General features: G+C 38.8%; 1 protein-coding gene across 2 annotated transcripts in view; it reads left to right on the top strand.

Annotated features, from left to right (window-relative positions):
- Positions 1-23,096, top strand: part of PLCG2 (phospholipase C gamma 2) — a 1,878,649-nt gene that overhangs the window by 1,539,577 nt on the left and 315,976 nt on the right. For both annotated transcript variants that reach the window (XM_044081788.1, XM_044081789.1), the window contains exon 23: positions 5,908-6,017. In XM_044081788.1, coding sequence (XP_043937723.1) covers positions 5,908-6,017 — 110 coding nt within the window. The remainder of the gene's footprint in view (positions 1-5,907; positions 6,018-23,096) is intronic.

Genomic DNA, 23,096 nt, shown 5'->3' with positions numbered 1-23,096 from the left:
AGGCACAGAGACTATTGGATTTTTTAAACACAAACTCTCTGGACCAGATTGTCCATACACTAACCAGGAGTGCAACCATACTGGATCTGGTCTTCAGTAATATGGGTGAGTGCTGCACACCCCCTACTGTAATGCTTTCCCTTGTAAGATCAGACCACAAAATCGTCTTCTTTGAAGTAAAAATAAAACCTGGACCCCAGTTAACACTGGAATATTCAGGAACTACTCTAAGGCTAATTTCCTGCTATTAACCGATAACCTGGCAAACTTTCAAGCCCCCATACACCCTGGGAACACTGCTGCCTATGCAGAACTGTTCACAGAAACCCTATACAAGCATGTTAATAGCTGGATAGGGCCAGCTGTACTCACCAGGAAGATGTACAGAACTAACTCAATAAACAAGCCACCCTGGTGGAATCACAAAATCAATAGGCTGTATAACAGGAGGAAGAAAATCATGGCAAAAATTAGGAGGTGCAGCATCCAGCAGGATAAAGTCACTCTCATCAAACTAAACAAACAACTCAGAGGACAAATAAAGTCTGCCAAAGCCAAATATGAGGGAAATTTGGCCTCCCAGGCCAATGACAACTACAAGGCATTCTTGAGCTATGTCCACAACCTCAGAGACAATACACAATTGTGTGCAGTGCTAACTGTAAATGGACCCACCTGTACTGAGCTAGAAGATACAGCAAATGTACTGGCCAATAAAGTCAGTTTCAACTTTCCTCCTCTCTCCCCCTCAACTTTCCCTCAGGAAATGCCATCAAATATAACTCCCCCTACTATCAGTAGGGAGCAGGTCCTTAATGCTCTCTCTAAGGCCAAGAACACTGCATCAGTGGGCCCAGACAATATCCCAGGATGCCTTCTAAATAGGATGAAACCTGACCTGCCAGGCCCTTTGGAATTGCGGTTTAACTGTATCCTCCAAACAGACTTTGTGCCTCATGGATGGAGAACTGCAAGAGTCATCCCTCTGCACAAAGGTGAGCAATCTACAGACCTTGGAATCTATAGACCCATAAGTCTCACTAGTCTTATATACAAAGCCATGTAAAGAATTGTCATGGAAATGATCAACAAATGATATATTAAACTTACAGACACTGGACCCAACTCAGTTTGGTTTTGTCAAAGGCAGGTCATACTAGGTTTATATTATAAGAACGAATGCTTAAAATGTTGAACACCACTTTGTCAACACGTTTTAAGTGGACACTCTTCTAAGTAAAAGCTCCAAAGATCTAAAATGTTAAGTTCAAAATGTCATAGTTGGCCAACACATACAAATGTAGCAGTGACGTAAAGATGTGTACATTATGAATTATGCATGTTTACCTTAATTTTAATATGATCTCGGAGTTGGTATGTATAATTAGCAGGGGGTGTGGGGGGATGCCCCCCTGCAAAAATTAGAGAAATATTAGTGTATGTGTGTTAACTGGTTTGTGTTTTGGGAAAGTGCCGTTTTGGTCAAGTGTAATTGTAGAGATTTACTGTTGGCAATTGGTATGGTCACTTAATTTACTTTACAAACAGGAAGGATTGTAGTGTATATTGAGGGTGTTAGTTACAAGCAAAATTTACTGTGTTTGTAGTTCATGTACAATGCGGCAGTGGGGGGGATCGGTGTTGGACAACTAAAATATTTCGAGTATGTGAGTTTCAACTTTGTCAGCTTTCACTTATAAGAGCATTCGTTGAATACATGTCAACAAAGAGGTGTTCGACATTTTAAGCATTTATTCTTATAATATAGACCCAGTCATACCTACTCAGTCTGGTAGACTTCTTTGAGAAAGTCACCAAAGCAATGGATGAGGGTAAAATGGTTCACACTGACTACCTTGAGCTGGCCAAGGCATTTGACACAATACCCTACTCAGGCATTGTTAGATACACCCAGTGGATATTCAACTGGCTCACAAACAGGACCCAGGAAGTTAGAATTGGGGAGTCCACTGCTACAAAGAGGCCAGTCACAAGTGGAGTCCATCAGAGATCGGTCTTTGGACCGCTCCTTTTTGGCATTTACTTCTCTGAAGTCAAGGCCAATGTCAGTGGTCTTTAGCTGACTAAATTTGCAGATGATTCCAAATTAAGAGCTGGCATTGAATTCCACACTGACGTAAATGTTCTCCAGGAAGTGCTGATACAGACAAAAACTGGGGTCACAGCATGGACTAAAAATAAATGCCAGGAAATGCATAATAATATCCTATGCGAAGTTCTCCACCCCTGGTAACTGTCATATTGAAAACACACCCCTTAGAGCTGACCCAGTAGTCAGAGACCTATGGACACACATACACAGTAATCTAGCCTTTGACCATCATGTGTCTACAGTAGTTATGAAATCATTCTATGTTGTACAAATTATAAACAAAGGTGTGGCATTTAAGTCCAAGGAAGGCATTGTTCCACTGTCTTTGGCATTCATCAGACCTACAATTGAGTACAGTGCCCTCTTTTGCATGTACTTAACCAGGCATATCTAACAATTGCAAAGTCCACAGAGGTTCCTCACTAAATGAATACAGGGTGTAAGTAAAATGTTCTATGCAGGCCCTATCCCTGTATTTTGTCTCCTACAGGCTGTTGATGAGAGATCTATGCTTGGTATACAGGGCATTGTCAGACCCCATTCTGATGGACCTCCTACATATCCACAAAACAAACACCAGAATTACCTATTCTAAGACTTAAACCTTGCCTGTGATATAAATAGGACCTGCTGGAGAAACAGACATGTATCCCAGAGACTACCCTGTCTCTGGACAGGCTCCTCATCCATGTGAAGCAGAACTCCTCCCTAACCCAATATAAGTGTAACTTGGACAATTGGATGAGAAACAGGAAATTTGTCCTTGGTTTGGCACCTATGTCTCTAATGGACACAGGCAGCCTATAAATGGTTCATCTCCAAGGCCCCTGCTTGTAAATGTTTTATCTCCCAAGCCTCTGTTTACGCTTATCAAGGGTACCAGAACTTGTCAGAGATTTGGGATGCATGGCTAGGCTTAAAAAGACCCTTGTGGTTGACAGCCTAGTAAACATCTATGAACCTATAGGGAAGCAGTTTATTTGAATGTTAGTTTGGTTGACCTTTGATTCAGCTGATTGTTTTCACCGACTCAGTTTGTTGATTGTTCACTTAGTGTGAGAAGATGTGACAATCAGGTTTACGGAGTTTTCCATTTTTTCCAGTACTGTGAGATGTTGGAGTTTGTATATATAAGTATCAGAGTGTAGGGGAACAGGGGGCTGGTACCCCCTGCAAAATGAAGAGATAAATTTTAGTAGTTTTAAATGCATATTGGATTCAATTAAATGTGGTTGTTTTTTTGAGTGTCTGCTATAGTCTAGTTCAGCAATAGACTATATGCATAGAGTGGATATAAAAAGTGTACACACCCCCTGTTAAAATGCCAGGTTTTTGTGATATAAAAAAAAAATGAAACCACAGTAAATCATTTCAAAACTTTTCCTACCTTTAATGTGCCCTATAGCCTGTATAATTCAATTGAAAAAGAAACAAATCTGTTAGGGGAAAAACATAAAAAATAAAAAATGTACAATTAGATGGTTGCGTAAGTGTGCACACCCTTAAACTAATACTTTGTTGAAGCACCTTTTGATTTAATTACAGCATTCAGTCTTCTTGGGAAGGAGTCTATCAGCATGACACATCTTGACTTGGCAACATTTGCCCACTCTTCCTTGCAAAAGCTCTCCAAGTCTGTCAGATTGCGAGGGCTTCTCTTGTGCACAGCCCTCTTCAGGTCACCCCACAGATTTTCTATTGGATTTAGGTCTGAGCTCTGGCTGGGCCAGTCAAAAACTTTAATTTTCTTCTGGTGAAGCCATGCTTTTGTTGATTTGGATGTATGCTTGCGGTCATTGCCATGTTGAAAGGTGAAATTCCTCTTCATCTTCAGCTTTCTAGCAGATGCCTAAAGGTTTTGGGCCAGATGAAACTGGTATTTGGAACTGTTCATAATTCCCTCCACCTTGACTAAAGTCCCAGTTCCAGCTGAAGAAAAGCAACCTCAAAGCATGATACTGCCCCCACCACCATGCTTCACCATTGGAATGGTGTTCTTTTGGTGATGCAAATTGTTGTTTTTGTGCCAAATGTACGTTTTGGAATTGTGGCTAAAAAGTTCAACCATGGTCTCATCAGACCATAACACACTTTCCCACATGCTTTTGGGAGACTTAATGTATTGTTTTGCAAATTTTAGCCAGCCTGGATGTTTTTTCATCTTGCAACCCTACTCCATAGCCCATACATATGGAGAATATTGTTCTGTTGTCCCATATTTCCTCCACTTTTTGATGACTGTCTTCACTGTGTTCCATGGTATATCCAATGCTGTGGAAATTACCCTTCTCCTGACTGATACCTTTCAACAATAAGATCCTTTTGATGCTTTGTAAGCTCTCTGCGAACCATGGCTTTTGCTGTAGCAGGCAACTGAGTAAATTTCAGGAAAATCCTACTAGGACAGCTGAACTTTATTTGGGGTTATTCAGAGTCTCTTTAATTAATGGCAGGTGTGTTCCCAAGAATACTGAATGCTGTAATTAAATCAAAAGGTGCTTCAACAAAGTATTAGTTTAAGGATGCGCACACTTATGCAACCAACTTATTGTACATTTTTTTATTTTTTATATTTTTTATATTTTTTCCCCTAACAGATTTGTTTGTTTTTTAATTGAATTGTACAGGTTATAGGTCACATTAAAGATGGGAAAAGTTTTGAAATGCTTTATTGTGGTCTCATTTTTTTATATCACAAAAATCTGGCATTTTAACAGGGGTGTGTACACTTTTTATATCCACTGTACGCATATATATATATATATATATATATATATATATATATATATATATATATATATATATATATATATATATATATCCCCATTAATTACAAAATCAGTACAAACCATGAACTTAGTATATCCCCAACAGCTGAAGACAAAATGAGAGCACCAACCCCTGTCTAGGGATTGAACCTTGGACCTCCTAATCACTGCCACGGGACCAACACATGCATCCAATGCTGTACAAACCATGACCTAATTATTTCACCAAAAGGTTGAACAGGAAAGGAAAACATTGTTCCCTCTCTGGGACTGAACCCAGAACCCCCCCCCCCACCCCATCACTGATACTGAACCAGCAAAACATCCCTGGACATCTAAGTACCAAATTTCCCCCAGTAATAGTTTCTTCTTTCAACTAGGAGTTGATGGTGATTTTTAAACACGTAAGCATCCAGTGCAGTAAAAAACATGAACCTAGCACCAAGAACTGAACAGGAAAGGAAAGCATGGTGAGAAACATTTGCTCAGTGTACACTTTTAAATCTCTTCCCTATACTAAACACGAGTTATTTTCTTTGTTCCATTAGAGAGACTATTTGAAAACCAGTCTTTCATATGTTTTGAGTGGTTTCTTATAAAATATTATTTTAATTTTTCATACTGGTCTTTTTACAAAGCTCTTATTTTATGAATTTCAGTAAAATAATTCCCATTGTTCTGAGATGTATCATGGAATCTTCAAAATGTAATTGACTTAGTACTAGAAAAGGGAGAAAGAGAAGTAAATTTTACAGTTCTTCTGAAAAACAGAAGAATCATTCATTTAAATGACAATGCGTATATTTTTCTATGTCTTCTGAAAGGTAAAAGAATCTTTCCTTTAATAACGTGTCTCCAATTTCTTAAACACAGATCAATGATTTTTGGATGGTCATATCTGTGTGATATTTAACTGGAATGATGTTTTAATCGTCATGTTTTATATGCAACTATATGAGATAAGATATTGCAATAATTATTCCGTTTTGATTCTTGTGACTTTAATTATTAACTGTTTTTTCCTAGCCCCAAGGAATAGTAAAAGCATTATATGACTATAAAGCAACAAGACCAGATGAACTGACATTCACTAGAGGAGCCCTTATTTACAATGTTAAAAAGGATGGTGAACACTGGTAAGACTAATATTGTTTTCTCTTGTCTAGAAATGCATCCTTAAATTGGGCAATATTTTTCTCTAGTGAGATACATCATTTCTTTAGCCTTGGTATTATATTGCACACCATTACTGTATTGTCAAACATGGGCAGCAAGCAAACTTTAAAATCAACATTTTTGTCTACATCAGAAAATGCTTTATATAAATCATTAGGTAATATGATCTAAATCAGTCTTCCTGCTTGTTCAGTATTTTGCTGTTCCTGTTTCCCTTAGAAAAGTTTATTGAAAGGGTTTCATGGCTTGTTGCTAAATATATGGAATGCTACAAGTTGTCCCTATGTGGCGGCTATCACCTGGAGTGAAAATATGTTAGATATCATCATTACTGTTTATTTTTTATTTTATTTTTTTGAGGATATAGTAGCTTGATATATCTTCCCTCCTGAAATCTGAAGAGCTCATACTCCATTTTCAGTGAATATAGATGTGGAAAGCAGGAAAAAAAGGAGGTTGCAAATGATAAAAATCCAATGAGTACTTACTATGTCATTAAGGTGATGTAAAAGTATTAAGGGAGCAGGAATGAAATACATCATTTTAAAATTGCACTACTGAAGAAGCATGGTAGATTTAAAAAGAAAATGTCTTAAGAATGCGGTCGGAATTAGGATAATGTGAAGGTAAATAGCTGTCTAATGAAAAGGAAGAATAGGTAGAAAAAAATATATGCAAAAATCTTAAAAACTAACCATATATGGGAAGACACATTTTGAACAAAGTTTAAAAAATGAAATCTAATGGATAAAACTGCACAAATGAGTTATTTTATTTCCTTAAAAATAAAAGTGGTATTCATATTATTAGTAATTAAAAGTAAATGTAAGCACTATATGTCCTAAAGTGCAATATCACTGTAACAAAAAGTCAAACAGAGAAACCCAATATGCTACTGAAGGTTGTGGATAAATAATACACTATTGCCCAAAAGTAACTCTGGTTTGTGCTCTCATCAGTATGTGTGGTCCTCTTCAAAATGGTAATTAAGTTAAAACCAGACAAATACGTGGTACAAAAATAGTCATCAAAACAATTAAAACATCTAGTAATAATCATAAATGAAACCAACAAGTACATCATCATACACACTTGTAATAGCGTCAATTAAAGAAAAATTGTCATTAATAAAATAAGGTATAAATAAATAGAGCACTGAACCAAAGAATAAGAAACAATGTATGATTATAAATAAATAGAAAATGTAAGGTGATTAAAATACACAAAGTGCAGAAACAGTACATGAAAAGTCTACTCTCTAAGATGCCATAGCCATTTTTCATGGGAACCAGTGGGCACACATATGTCAAAAGTATTAGCTATTTAAATTCTTTAACATCAAACAAGGTTACAACATCTCCATCTCTAACATCAAGTACTACATAGCCAACCACACAAAAACTGATTTTTTTTAAACCATTACAAGTCGCAAAGACAAAGTAAGCTTAAATAAAGTATTGAAAGGTAAATTAAAAATGCTGGTTACTGCCACAGCACGCTTGCTTATAAAAAAGATAAGTAAATGGATAAATAACTCAAGCAAGCGTTGACAGAGTGAGAAATAACCTTCTATGTGTAAAAGATCCAAGTAATCCGGTCTTCTGAGACAAATAATTCAGTTTATTACACAGATAAACCACGATAAGCGCTTTCACTAACTAGTAGCTTCTTCAGATCACAAAACGTTTTGTGATCTGAAGAAGCTACTAGTTAGTGAAAGCGCTTATCGTGGTTTATCTGTGTAATAAACTGAATTATTTGTCTCAGAAGACCGGATTACTTGGATCTTTTACACATAGAAGGTTATTTCTCACTCTGTCAACGCTTGCTTGAGTTATTTATCCATTTACTTAAATAAAGTATTGTTCAAATGTTTTCTCTTAACAACACAGTAATGCCCATGTACTTGACTAGACTGTGCCTTACATAGAAGGAGTTATAAAGTGTACAACTAGCAATGCAAAATGGCATTTTGGAGGTACATTTATCAAGTCTTGGTGCTGTGAAAGGTCTGTAAAACCAGCCTGTAATAGGGTATGCTACTGCTCAAAACAAACATTGGAAAACATTCCATAATAAGTACCCCAAGCTTGTTTGATCTGTGGTATTTTTCATCTGTTTCTACATTATCATATTTAAATCTGTCTCCTTAATATTTGCATTTCTGTTATTAATAAATATAGCACCATTACCCACAATGATCTGTCAATTCATAATGACTTAAAAATGGGCCAGATTTTGGAAGAGATATAATTGGTTAGTGATGAAGCTAGCATATGTCTGTTGGTTATTGCTAAACAGTTTTGCACCACACCACTGTCTACCATGATATTACCATTAGTGATCAAAGGAGTGTAAACATTACTGAGAGCTTTCTTACCAACACTTTCCTTCAAAGTGGCAGTATGCTGTAGAAGTAATTATTTGTTAAAAGAATTGAAGCATTAATGAACAGTCTAGACTGACGTACATAACACTTGTAGTTAAACTAAACAGTTTAAAATTACTGGCATTTATAAAAAAACTGATGACCATTTCAACAAATTAGAATTACATATTCATCAGACAGAACACAAGAGATATATCTTTAGTGCTTCCACCTACATTTAAGAATGTGTAGATAGAATACAGCTGCTTAATAGTATGGCCCTTACTCACCAGGCTGAGTAAGGAGAAAGTTGTGGTCAGTTGCTTATGAGGGGCAAGGATCTGCCACATTACGCATGCACTCAGGTCATTGGACCACAATGACCAATATGACATAGTCATAGTCCATGTGGATGTAAATGACCTGATATGTACCTCCCTAGACTATATGAACAGAGACATCATAGAGCTCTCGGAATGTGTGTCTCAGGCTGGTATGAGCCTAGCATTGAGCAGCATTTTACCTTCTCCAAGGATGATGCCACAGTGCAAACTAAAGATGATTGACTTTAATAATTGGCTTCATTTCTGGTGTCATTCTAAGGGGGTGCAATATTTGTCGGCATGGAAGGAGATGGTCAACAGACCACGCTGCTTTGCCAGGGATGGTCTGCACCTCTCCCCTGTAGTCTTTTGAATATTAACTAAAACATTGTCTTCCCCCATAGTGCCTTTTTTAAGCAATGCCAAACTGAAAGTACTTCTAACATAGCAAATCAAAACCAAGAAAATCAAAAGGTGTTACTGCTCAATGCTAGAAGTCTAAACAAAAAACTCCACTCCCTGGAAGCTCTCTTTACACTAGAGAATGCTGATGTCTGTGCAGTCTCTGATACATGGTTTAAAGATGCAGACAGCACACCAACAGTGCAGGGTTTTAATGCCTTCCATGCATTTAGACCAGCTACTTCACAGACAGGGACTAAAGGTGGAGGTGTCTCTGTTTACATTAAAAGTAAATATAATTCAAGGCTGGTCAAATAAGACAATGCACTTGAGCTGCTCAATGCTCAAATCACCAGAGGGAAAACCCAATACTCCTTCCTTGCAAGATATAGGTCCTCCTCTATCAGCCAGGAAACTCATACCATGTATTTAAACTTATTCGAAACACTAACCATCCAACCCAATACAATATTCATGGATGACTTTAATTACCACACTATTAACTGGGAATCCTATATGACATCAAATGTACATGCACAGAGATTCCTGGATTTTGTAAACACAAACCCCTTGGACCAAATAGCTAATACACCAACCAGGGGTGCAGTCATACTGGATCCGGTCCTCACTAATATGGGTGAGTGCTGCACACCCCCTACTGTAATGCCTTTCCTGAAAAGGTCAGACCACAAAATGGTCTCCTTTGAAGTAAAATTAAAACCTTGACCCCCCCCTCCCAGCTCAACCTATTGTAAGGCTAACCTCCTGCTATTAAGTGAGAACCTGGCAAAATTTCAAGCCCCTATAAACCATGAGAACACTTTTACCTATGCAGAACTGTGCACAGAAAACTTGTACAAGCATGTTAATAGCTGTACCCACCAGGAAGAAGTACAGAACTAACTCAAAAATCAAGCCACCCTGGTGGAATCACAAAATCAGTCAGCTGTATAACAGGAGGATGAAAGTCATGGCAAAAATTAGGAGGTGCAGCACCTAGAAGGATAAAAGTACTCTCATCAACAACTCAGAGAACAAAAAAAGTCTACCAAAGCCAAATTTGAGGTAAGTTTGGCCTCCCAGGCCAAGGACAGCCACAAAGCATTCTTTAGCTATGCCCGCAACCTCAAAGGTAATACACAATTATGTGCAGAGCTCATTGTAAATGGAGCCACCTGTACTGAGCCAGAAGATAAAGCAAACTTCCTGGCTGATAAATTCAGCTCCAACTTTACTCCTCTCTCCCCCTCAACCGTCCCTCAGGAAATATCATCAAATATAACTCCCCCTACTATCACTAGGGAACAGGTCTTTAATGCTCTCTCTAAGACCAAGAACACTGCATCAAAGGGCCCAGACAATATCCTAGGATACCTACTAAATAGCAAGAAACATGACCTATCAGGGCCTCTGGAGTTACTGTTTAACTGCAGCCTCCAAGCAGGCTTCATGCCTCATGAATGGAGAAAGGCAACAGTCATCCCTCTGCACAAAGGTGGGCCATCTACAGACCCTGGAAACTACAGACCCATAAGTCTCACTAGTCTTACATGTAAAGCCATGGAAAGAATTATCATGGAGATGATCAATAGAGATATAGTAAACCTCCAGACACTGGACCCAACCCAGCTTGGTTTCGTCAAGGGCAGATCATGCCTACTCAACCTGGTGGACTTCTTTAAGAAGGTCACCAAAGCAATGGATGAAGGCAAAATCGTTCACACTGCCTACCTTGACCTGGCCAAGGCATTTGACACAATACCCCACTCTGGCATAGTTGACAAACTCAGGAGGTTAGGTACCTCCCTGTATGTCACCTGTTGGATAGCCAACTGGCTCACAGTCAGCACCCAGGAAGTTAGAATTGGGGAGTTCATCTCTACAAAGAGGCCAGTCACAGTGGAGTCCCTCAGGGATCAGTCCTTGGACTGCTCCTTTTTGGCATTTACTTTTCAGAAGTCAAGGCCAATGTCAGTGGTCTCTGGCTGACTAAATTTGCAGATGATTACAAATTATGCGCTGTCATTGAATCTCACACAAATGTTGTCCAGGAGGGGCTGACACAGACAAATAACTTGTGACAGAGCCATGGACTAAAACTAAATGCCAAAAAATGCATAATAGTATCCTTTGGGAAGTCATCCATCCCTGGTAACTATCATATTGACAACACACCCCTTAGAGTTGACCCAGTAGTCAGGGACTTAGGAACACATATAGATAGTGATTTAGCCTTTGATCATCACGTGTCTACAGTGGTCTGTAGTGTGTAAGCAATATGTCCTTTGCAGACTGCCTCTAGGCCCTCTCCCTGTTTTCTGTCTCCTACAGACTTTTGAGGGGAGATATATGCCTGGCATACAGGGCATTGTCAGACCCCACTCTGATGGACCTCCTACATATCCACACAACAAGCAGCACCAGAATTACCAATTCTAAAGACTTGAACCTTGCCTGTGATATAAATGGGACCTGCTGGAGAGATGGGTATGTACCCAGAGACTACACTGTCTATGTAACAGGCTCCTCATTCATGTGAAGCAGAGTTCCTCCCTAACCCAATTCAAGTGCAACTTGGACAATTGGATGGGAAACCAAAAATTCATCCCTGGTTTGGCATCTATGTTTCTAATGAAAACAGGTAACTTGTAAATGGTTCATCTCCCAGGCCCATACTTACACTTATCAAGGGTATCAGAACTTGTCAGGGAGTTAGGATGCATGGCTAAGCTTAAAAAGGCCCTTGTGGTCTTTAGCCTAGTAAACACCTATGAATCTATAAGACATGTGGCAATGACGAACACAGATTTGCAGAGGCCAAATCAATGAGATTTTTTAGATGGAGAACAACAACACAGTCATGCCGCTGCAGTTTTCCACATAGCTCCTGATCACAGATGTATGTAATGATTTACATATGCCGATCCATAAGAGGAAGAGAATCCAAGCATACCTGCTGCCTGACATTATCACCTCCTGCCCTCACTGTCATATTACATGCTGCCTGAACCATAGCCTTCTTTGATACATGCATACATAAGTCAGCAGAGGTACCTGCCATCATATTTGCATTTATCTCACAGTGCTGGTAATGTATAAGCACAGTGTGGTCCTTCAGTCCCTGTACTTTTACATATTTCTGAAGCGTGGGGTCCAGACCATGCAAGTAACTCCCCAGTGAGTGTATGAAAGTGACAGCATGTCTTCCACAACATATAGACAGCTTCCCACAACATCCTCAATATCTTCTGCCATTGCATTGTTTTTCTGCACATATAGATCACCATCCATGATTAACAATGCATAACCTCTCTGACTTGAAACACAGTTTTACACTGCATCTCTGCTATCAGGTGTGGTAGTCCTACGAACATTGTGATCCTCATTGGATGCCATATCACCTTTAGCCAGGAACACTTTTAAATACAACACATCACCACATAGTTCAGCCAGCCAATCTTGACTCACGTTCACTAGGCATTGAACATAAGTAATGGGAGATGAGTTCAGTGGTGAAAAATGAAGATGCTATCTTCGCACTGCATCAGTGCACTGCATATGCAAATTTCTCTGTGCTATATGCTGTATGGTGACTTAGGTAGGGAATAATTTTTTTGCTGTTGTGTCGCACACAAGGATTACTTTTTGCTGTGTTTTAGCGTTAGTAAAACTGTATCATCCATCTTGAGGCAGAAGGTGTTTCCTGGACATTCTGAGTTGGGAAGTACTCCAGAAGAACTTAAGGTGTAGTCATTTACGGGTCAGATGGCTCAGGAATTAGGCCTCCTACAGCTATGTCAAAAACCTTAAAGGTAACACACAGCAGTGTTCTGAACTAATGGCAAATGGTACCACCTTCACAAAGCAGAGTAACAGTGATTCTTCTGGCTGAGAAATTCAGCTCTAACTTGCTTGCAATATAAACAGGACATGCTGGAGAGACAAATGTGTCTTTCAAAGGATCCCCACACTCTGGAATAGGCTATCCATCCATGGAAAGCAGAGTCCATCTCAAACCCTTTTCAAATGAAACCTTGACCATTCGATGAAAAATCAAAAATTCACATCTGGTTTGGCCCCCATGTCACTGAGAGAGAGGCAGACAGTAAATATTCCCTAAATAATATACCCCCACACTAAACCTTTAGCAACCTCCTAACTAACATACCCCTACAAATTGTTGATCATGTTACATGGGGACATAATTGGGCTGGGTTGCACAGCTAGGCTTTTAAAGGCCCTGGTGGTTGTTAGCCTAGTTTGTACCTGTGAATCTATGAACATATTCCATCAACGGGCCATTACACTTATGTGCAAACTATGTGTCTCCATTTAAATGACCTGTATTTGCATGTATCACGATTGTTAAACTTGTTAAACATGCCACTGCAACATACTTACCATTGCCATTCTTGCATCACATCAAATTCAATTTTTCATTGGTTACTACTGTAAACATATAGTCCTGTCGGTATATGAGCATGCATGTGAATCCATGACTATACAGGAGTGTAGGGAACTATGTCAATCATACTTTACTTTATGATATTAAAATATATATCACTGCTATCATCATCACAGTTCTATACAGCTACAGTGATTACAGTTACTAGCCTGTGTGGTTACAAATTGCCATCAACCATGTATAAAAGTGTCTGTACATACACATTAAAACAATGTTCCCTGGCCAGTTTTTTAAATTTACTGTTATAAACTGTATTAATGCTGACATGACCTGTATGTTTGTCTTGCATTTTCCATTCATGCCTATCACTGCCAGTGAAAAGCACTGATGTCAGCTAATGCTATGATTGCTCTCCTGTTTTGTACTCTATGAACAGCATTTGGCATATTTTGCACATTGCATTCTCAGGACCTGTATGGTGAAACACCAGTATCATTAAATTATTTAACAGGAAACATAAATGACTTAATACTTATAAGAAGTCTCATGCTACATGCATTAACAGCACATTTAAGAAAACTAGTAAAGGGGAATGGTTAGGAAGCTGAAAGTTAAATATGGACTTAAAATAGCCAAATAAACCAAAAAAAAAAATAACTACAAATCTTTCTTTAACTATGTCAGGAAGTTATGAACTAACATTACACAGAAATAGTTCACAGTAGTACTGCCCACTCTGATTAAAAGGAAGTAACAAATATAGCTTACAAATTTAGTGCAAATTTTACTCTGTCCATAGTTTTCTTTATTTTATAGGTATCTCAGTCAGAGCCACTGCATTTAGTTACTATGAAAGTACCATTAGCCCTGTCAGAATCTAATACCACATCATCCATGGGCCCTGATAAATTACCAGGTTGCCTGATTATGAAAGCCAGATGTGGGCTGCAACCTGTTTAATCTAAATCTCTCCACTGGTTACATTCCTGAAACCTGGAAAATAGTCATTATAATGTCATTGCACAAGTGTAGCCCAACAACAGACCCCAGCAACTATAGTTCCATTAGTCACATAGCCTCATATATAAAGCTATGGAACATATTATCTCAAGCCTCATTAAGCTGGACGTTGAAAATCTGTTAACCCCGGACTTGCATCAATTTAGCTTTGACAAAGGAATGCCCTACCTCTTTAACCTCTTTTATTTGACCAACGCTGTGAATAGTTTTTAAAGTATGTGCAGCATATCTGGACATGGCCAAGGCCTTTATAGATTCATAGATTCGTGCCTTTGGCACTATTCCTCATGTATCAATTATTGAGAAAGCTGTAGATCTGAATATAAATCCCTATGTTGTACAGTAAATAGCTAACTGGTTGTCTTAACAGAACCCATGTGATTAGAATTGCAGGTGCCTGTTTTGAAAACAAAAAAGTTACCAATGAAGTACCATATGGCCCAGTGTTGAGCCCTCTCCTGTTGGACATCTATTTCTGAGATCTTCAGGTCAACACTCCTAGCCTACAGTTATCTAAGTCTGCAGAAGACTGTAAATTGTGAGCTGTCATTCAATCTTCCACTGACTCACTGTTACAACATGTGTCAGACCATGTTAACAATTGGTGTAAGGACAATGTTTTCAAACCAATTATGTAAAACAGTTGACAGTCACATGCTGTATACTTGGAAGGTTGAACCTCACATTCTGACAAACAGAATGGCAAATACAGACATTATCAACTGTTGCAACTTGTACCTCTGCACCCATTTTAGCACTTGATCCTGGGTCTAGAGCAGTAGGGAGTTTTGGCATTTGAAATAGGTTTTGGGCTTGCCATTATTTGACAAGTCAACATTCAGGAAAAGGTTTTGATGAATGCTCAACTCGACCTGAGAATCAAGCATTTAATAGTAAACCATGCAAAAGATGCAGCATAGTTAATATTGGTACATAAAACATGTTTCCCTAATCTGTAGGTGATTTCCCTAATGTATACGTGACACACCCCTCCAAACAGACACTGTCATTGTAGACCTAGGCACTCTTGTTGATAATTCCTTATCTTTAGACCATCATGTCACCACAGTGTTGAGGAAAGCCTTCTTTGTCATCTAAGTTCCAAAGAAGTCCTAATTCCCCTTTACTCATATCTCATCAGACCTATTATTGAATATAATGCCCCTTTGGGTATGTATTTGTCTAAACATGTAACTCAGCTTGACACATCTCAGAGGTTCCTAACTAAAAAGATCAGTGTGGCCTCAAAAATCTTAGTTATCAGAACAGACTAGCAGTCCCCTATTTATACTCAATTTCTTATAGACTCCCCCAAGGGAAACTGTTTCATTCTGAGCCAAGAAAGATCCAACCCTAATTGATGTTCTATTCCTTCACAGGACAAATGGACAAATATCAGGTTAAAATAACTAACTCTTCATCAACAATATGCAAGACAATTTGACATGAAAAATTCAAAACATAGCGTATCCTCCATGTCTGGAACAAACCTTTGCTATGTCAACCTTCCCACCTTCAAAGTAAATGTAGATAATTGGGCTGAAAGACTCAAATTCTTCCAAGCTCTGTTTTGTACTGCTTCATAGAGGTTGGAAGGAACTTTTGCATATGGGTTATTGGCTTAGCTTGTAATGGTTGGTCTGCAGACTGATTATCTAATATTTACCTATGAACCTATAATACTTGCATTTAATAACTTTGTTGACCAGTTGTGGCATAAGAGCCATTCTTGCAATGTTCAGCTGTGACTGAGGCAGTGTGTGTGTGTGTGTGTGTGTGTGTGTGTGTGTGTGTGTGTGTGTGTGTGTGTGTGTGTGTGTGTGTGTGTGTGTGTGTGTGTGTCTGTGTGTGTGTGCATTGTTGAAGAACTAGGGGTCTAGTCAGTGCAAAAACATATTAATCTTGTTACAATAAATTGGATTCTGTAAAGCTCGTGGAAGCCATCTGTGGACAGAGCAGCATGCCGAAGTAAGACCTCAATACACCTGCTGCAGACACAATTTCAGAAAACATGCTTAAGGCACACAGACTATTTTGCTATGCAGCATAGGATATTTATGGATTCTGCACATGCCCGTATGATTCCACCCAGTGCAACTTAAATGCAACAAACTGCTACTCTGTTTCTGGAATCTTCGGCATATGCTTTATGGACCTCAAGGAGCAACAGCTACTATTACATATTCTGCCAGATTCCATAACAATATCCAAAAAAAAAAAAATGCAACTGGCTGCATGATACAAACCATAAATGAAGATGTGGTTGTGCGCCCCAGAAGGCACTAGCTAATGTCAGTGCAAGGCTGCAACTGTGCAACTAAACAAATTGTCAGTGCAGCAAATAATTGACAGGTACCAACTAGACATTCAATCAGTGCAGGCTGTCTGCAACGAGCGTACCACACACAGGTCTGTGTGTACCCTGTGAGGAAACCCTATCCCCCTTGAAACCAAAGTATGTCTCAGCATGGGTGAACTTGCATCCAGGACATTCAAGAGACAGATGTGAAGAATTTCTGCACAGATGGACTATTTCCTGAAGCTGTTATACTGACCTGGAATTTATTTTGTTTACCTTGTCAGCTAGGAGGAAGCAAGTTTTTTGTTGTCCAATGTAAATAAACTTGAGAAAGCTGTTTAAAGAAAATTATGTCATTTTTAATAACTGTTGAATACATGTATGACTTGCAACAGTTGAGTTATGAGATAGCCTTCAAATCTTCCAAAAAAACATTGAATTGGATTTATAAGCTAATCAGAAAATGATTGACTGAGTATATTACACATATATATGATTGTCTCTTTTTATTTTGTCTTAGTTTATCAGGTTGCAATTACATCACAAATGATTAATTGAACATGACTAAGCAAAACTCCTTTCCAAACACTAAGTGGGACCTGCATGTGGATAAGACACATCTTTCCTATGCTATGACTTGACGAACTGGGTTCACCAAATTGGGTGTCAGTTAATAATTTGTATGTCAATGAAACCCATCATAAGGTAACGCAATGAAATCACAAGTACCTATATAGGTTTCTGTGACTTACATCACTGAATTATGGGATAGGTGTGTGTGTGTGTGTGTGTGTGTGTGTGTGTGTGTGTGTGTGTGTGTGTGTGTGTGTGTGTGTGTGTACATATATATGGATTTACCTCATTTTGTCAAAATCACATATTATGGAATCTCACTTTGTAGACACAAAAAAATATATACCCCCCCCCCCCACAACACCCAACTAAATATACCAACTCCAAGATCGCACTACAGTTGGGAAAAGGGCAAAGTTCACCATCTCACACAACAGGTTACTTGGACCTTTGTGACAGTTAAAGGACAGCATGTAAGTTCTCTGTAGAGATATACTAAAAGGTTTGTAACAAAAACTCTACATGACAAAATTCCTTTACCAAAACACTGCTGTCATTTTCTGAAACCAAAGTTGATGGAATGTAAAGTTTTTAAAAGTGAAACTCTATGAAAAGAGAGTAAAGCAAGAAAAAAGTGTTGAGTCTAAAAGTTTAAACCCTTTGACAGGATAAGGGGTTCATTGATGATAAAACCAGAAAAACGTTTTGCTTTTAAAAGGTTAAATCCTATGACAGGACATAAGCAGATTATTGCTGAGTGCAATATAGTAACCAAGATAAAACAAGTGGAATTGAGATCATTGAATGTAATATTGCTTAGGTTATATAATATATAGCAATATGTGTGAAGTATGTTTGTTAATGTTTGTTAATACAGTTTGATTATTATTATATAAATTTATATTTGCCTATGTCAAAAGTGATAATTCAATAAAGTTGTTTAAAAAAAGAATAGATAGTTGAATTTAAAATGGTAAACCATCTGAAAGGAGAAAGGGTTAACTGCTGAGTAAATAAGAAAGCAGTATTCATTCTAAAAGGTTAAACATTCTAATGGCAAAGAGAGGCTCATTGCTATGTGAGGCAAGAATGAAGTGTTGTTTTTGAAAATAAACCCTCAGAAACTGAAAAGGAGATTTGGTGCTATAAAGAGCAAGAAGGAAAAAAAATGTGTACAAGCTTGGTACACTGGTTGTGAGTTGGCCGAGTTAACCAGAGAAAGTAGTAGGGATGGCCAACTAATCTGATGTAATGGAATGGGAGTGCTTTGCACCAGACTGTCTGATAGAAAGGAACAAATGTATGGTTTGCGATCCAGTGTTGCAAGTGTACAAAGTGAAACCTTAATTGGAAATGAAGAGTCTGGCTCTGGTTCTAAGCAAAGTGGAACAAACGGTGCTGAAGTACAGAATCGGACTATTGTCAAGAAGCAAGAATTTGTATAAAAAGCACTGGAGCTTTTTATAGGAAAAATACTGGTGCAACAAGGGGTGAACCAAAAGAACGAAAATAAAAGGCTTACCACACTATGCTATAAACCATTGGAAAAGAAGTCAGAGAATTAACTGAGAGTGTAGAATATTAAAATAGTGGGCACTGTCTTCAAGTACAAGGAACTCAGATATGGTGGAGCATATGACTTCTGTGCATGAAAATAAATTACAGACAGACTTACAAGGTTGTTGGCTGACCTTGACCAAAAAAAGCATGCCAATTATAAGCAGAAAATGAGATGGCTGATTTGTCCAATTTCTCTCTGAACTTTCTATAAAAGCGGGAATAGTGAAACATCAAATTAAGCCTCACAGTGCTAAGTCAAGAGACATCACAAATCAAAAAGAAAAACGTGATTCACTATTGCAGCGTGAAAGCCAAAAGAAAAGGCTATCTCAAACCCAAAACAGAAAATATATGCCTATGGTGTAAAAGTAAAATATGACATGTGCTATAAAAGATTAATAGTTCCCTGTTTTCCCTAAAATGAAACATCAGAACATGTAAGCTCAGAATTACTTACCAAAAGCATGACTTCAAGAGGCCAGAAATAGAATTAAGAATTGTTTACAGACTCATACGGACTGCAGTGAAGTAGACCAGTCTTTTAAAAACATGAATGAAAGTAAATAGTTTACATTGATTAGTGGGTTATTCAAAGAGAATTGTGCAAAGAAATAGGGTAGAACACCAGTAGCTTAACTGCACTTAATAAATGTGTCCCAGAACTGAAACGAAAATCCAAAAACTTTGTAAATGTGCTGCAGGGTAAAGAGAGAATGTTAAGTGGCAAAATTAATTTACAGCATGTTGTTAAGAGTAATACAAACAAAGGAAAGTCTCTCTGTAGATGAAAGCTCAGTAGCTGGACCAATGACTAATACACAACTCCTGGAAAGAGATAAGAGCTTCAAGCAGCCTGAGTTCAATAAAGAAATGGCCAAACATACAGCCACTAAGTGGAAGAATCTGTAAAGTGGAATGACAGACCTTAAGCCCAATTAAGCAGAACTGAAAAGACTGATGTGGTTAATCAGAAATACAGTGAACTGGAGAGAGAAAAATTTAAATTCAGCTGGCCAGGTGCATACCTAATAGGGATGCATTAGTTGGTAGTACTGTATATGTATGGTAACTGTGTACCTCTATCCCCACATAATTAGAGCAAGGATACCTGAGTAAGGCTCTGGACTCAGCCTGTAAGGAACTTAGAGAACAGCAGAATTTGTTTACTAAGACACATGAAGAAATATAAAATACATACCAGTGAATCAGCTTGAACAGACAGTGGGAGAACTTCAATCAGAGCATGAGACAAAATTGTAAAATACCAAAGAGAAACTGAATCTCAGAAAAATGAATGCACAAAGACAAAGTTCACCCTAGTACCAAGAGGAAAGCAAAGTGCCTTATGAATACCAACTTAACTGGTAAACCTAAGGAGAAACTTCAGGTGACAGATAATTTGCATAGCATTAGGCAATCACAGTGCTATACCTACTTCCATCTGGGACATGCTGCCAAATATTGCCACAGCTGGTGGAAAACTAGCCATTGGCCAAAGAATTTGTGGCCAAACTCACCTTATTAAACAGAAAGAAGATGTACTGGGGAGAGAGGCACACATGTAGTGACCTGTCCAACATGGAGACATCAGCTTTACTGGTAAGGGCATGTAGTGAGTAAAATCAACTATTGAAGGCTTTTCCATACAGCTTTCTGACCAAAAAAAATGACTATGAACTGTTAGACCTTTTGATTTGTTTTTTTGAGTTAACTTGACTTATATAGCATGACTCTAAAACCAGGTACACCCAAACAACAAGCCACCCTGACGGACTGCAAGTATAAATAAGTTGTATAACAAAAGAAAGAAACTGATATCTAAGAACAAAAGGAAACTTACTCAACAGAGGAAGAATTACCCTCCACGCCTTGAACAAGTCAGATATCTTAATATAACTCCTCTAAAGCTAGTTACAAGACTAAATTAGCATTCATAGCTAAAGACAATGATAAAGCATTCTTTAGCTACATCTGAAACCTAAAAGGGAATGCCCAGCTATGTGCTGAACTTATAGTGGACGGTACCACACACTGAACCTGAGGAAATTACCAACCTGCTAGCTGACAGTTTTGGCAATAATTTCACGCCCCTAACCCCACCAGCCATACCTCAAAGCATTCCTGACACCAGTCCTCTGCCAAGTATCTCCAAAGAACAGGTCATTCAAGCACTCTCCAGGGTCAAAAACACAGCTTTATGGGACCAGATAACATCCCAGGCTGTTTACTAAACAATCTAAAACAAGATCTAGCTGAACCACTTGGCATTGTCTTTAACCATAGCCTGAGCACTGGCTTTATTCCTGCTGAGTTGATAATAGCAACAGTGATCCCCTTGCACAAAGGGGGCCATCAACCGACCCAGGAAAATATTGACCCATAAGCCTAACCAGCCTTATCTGAAAGGTCATGGAAAGAATCATCATGGACCTTAAAAAACAAGGACACAGGCAACCTTCACACTCTTGACCCGACCCAGTTTGGTTTTGTAAAGGGTGGCTCTTGCTCATTAAACCTGGTGGATTTCTTTGAGAATGACACCAAAGCTATGAACCTATGAACCCTGGATGAGGACAAAGCAGTACATATTGCCTATTTTCATTTAGCCAAGGCTTTTGACACAATCACCCACTCTGGGATCATTGAGAAACTATCCCAGCTGGGGATTAACCCATACATCACTAGATGAGTAGCCAAATGGCTCACCGACAGAATGCAAACTGTCAAAGTTGGGGAGTCCTCCTCCACCAGTAGACCAGTTACCAGTGGGGTACCACACGAATCTGTGCTGGGCCCTCTACTGTTTGGAATCTATTTCTCTGAGGTCCAGGCAAAAGTAGATGGCCTGTGGCTCACAAAGTTTGCAGATGACTGCAAACTGGGCGTAATAGAGTTCCCCAGTAATGTAGACAAGTTACAGAAGGGGCTGAAAAAGATAAATGATTGGTGCCAAAGTCACAGACTAAAACTAAACACAAAAAGAATGCCTCATTATCCCTTTGGAAAAGAAGTAGCCCTGCTAATTATGATATAGATAGCACCCCTCTAAGCTCAAACCCAGTGGTGCGAGACTTGGGAATACAGGTTGATAGCAATCTAAACATTGATCACCATGTGTCCATAATGGTAGGGAAAGCCTTCTACACTATGCATCTCAGAAATAAGGACATCACATCCAAGACTAAGGCAGTTATACCTCCTCAGTTTCAACCCTATTGGACCACTGATTGAGTACAATGCTCCTTCCTGTATATATCTCACCAGACACCTCCAGCAACCGGAGAGACCACAGAGGTTCCTAAACAAGAGAATCCAAGGCCTCCAAAACATGACTTACATGAAAAGACTGAAAGCCCTGTCACTGTACTTTCTATCATGCAGGCTGCTGAGAAGCAACCTGTGCCTGGCCGACAGAGCAGTCTCTAACTCTGCCCTAATGGAAATGTTGCACATCCGCAAATCAAATGGGACAAGAATCACTGGCTTTAGGGATCTCAGCCTAGCCCAGTGATGGTGAACCTATGACATGTGTGTCAAAGGTGGCACACCCCACAACATTTTGGATGACATGCCAGTGATCACCATCACCTGAGTTATCAAAGACACTGCTGTTGCATTCATTGCCGACGTGAAGTGCACTGAATTATTTTGTGCCAGAAGTTTTAGACACACTAAATCCAAAAGGTTCTCAATCACTAGCCTGGCCTGTGGCATTAACAAAACATGTTGGAGTGACAGATATATCTCTGAGAGATTGAAAGTACTCTGGAATAAGCTCCTACTTCAAGTGAACCAGGGCTCCTTAATGACCCTATTTAAGCGCAACATTGACAGTTGGATGGGTAACTGCAAATTCACCCTGGGGGCGGCACCTATGTCCCTCATTGAAAAGGGCAGTCAGTCCTGATCATAGAATCACTCTGCTAACAATGACCATCTAACTATGGTCAATTAGGGTACATGGGTTTTTACACAGCTAGGCTTGGAAAGGTCCTAAGGCTATTAGCTTAGTAATCTCTTATGGACCTATTTAGACTTAGTTTCCATTTTCAAATGGATAATTCACATAAATGAAGTCTGTTTTAAATA

Source organism: Protopterus annectens, chromosome 8.part1 (genome assembly GCF_019279795.1).
Source record: "Protopterus annectens isolate FY-2018-M chromosome 8.part1, PAN1.0, whole genome shotgun sequence".
NCBI classification, from domain to species: domain Eukaryota; kingdom Metazoa; phylum Chordata; order Ceratodontiformes; family Protopteridae; genus Protopterus; species Protopterus annectens.
This window is presented reverse-complemented; position numbering and strand designations above follow the sequence as displayed.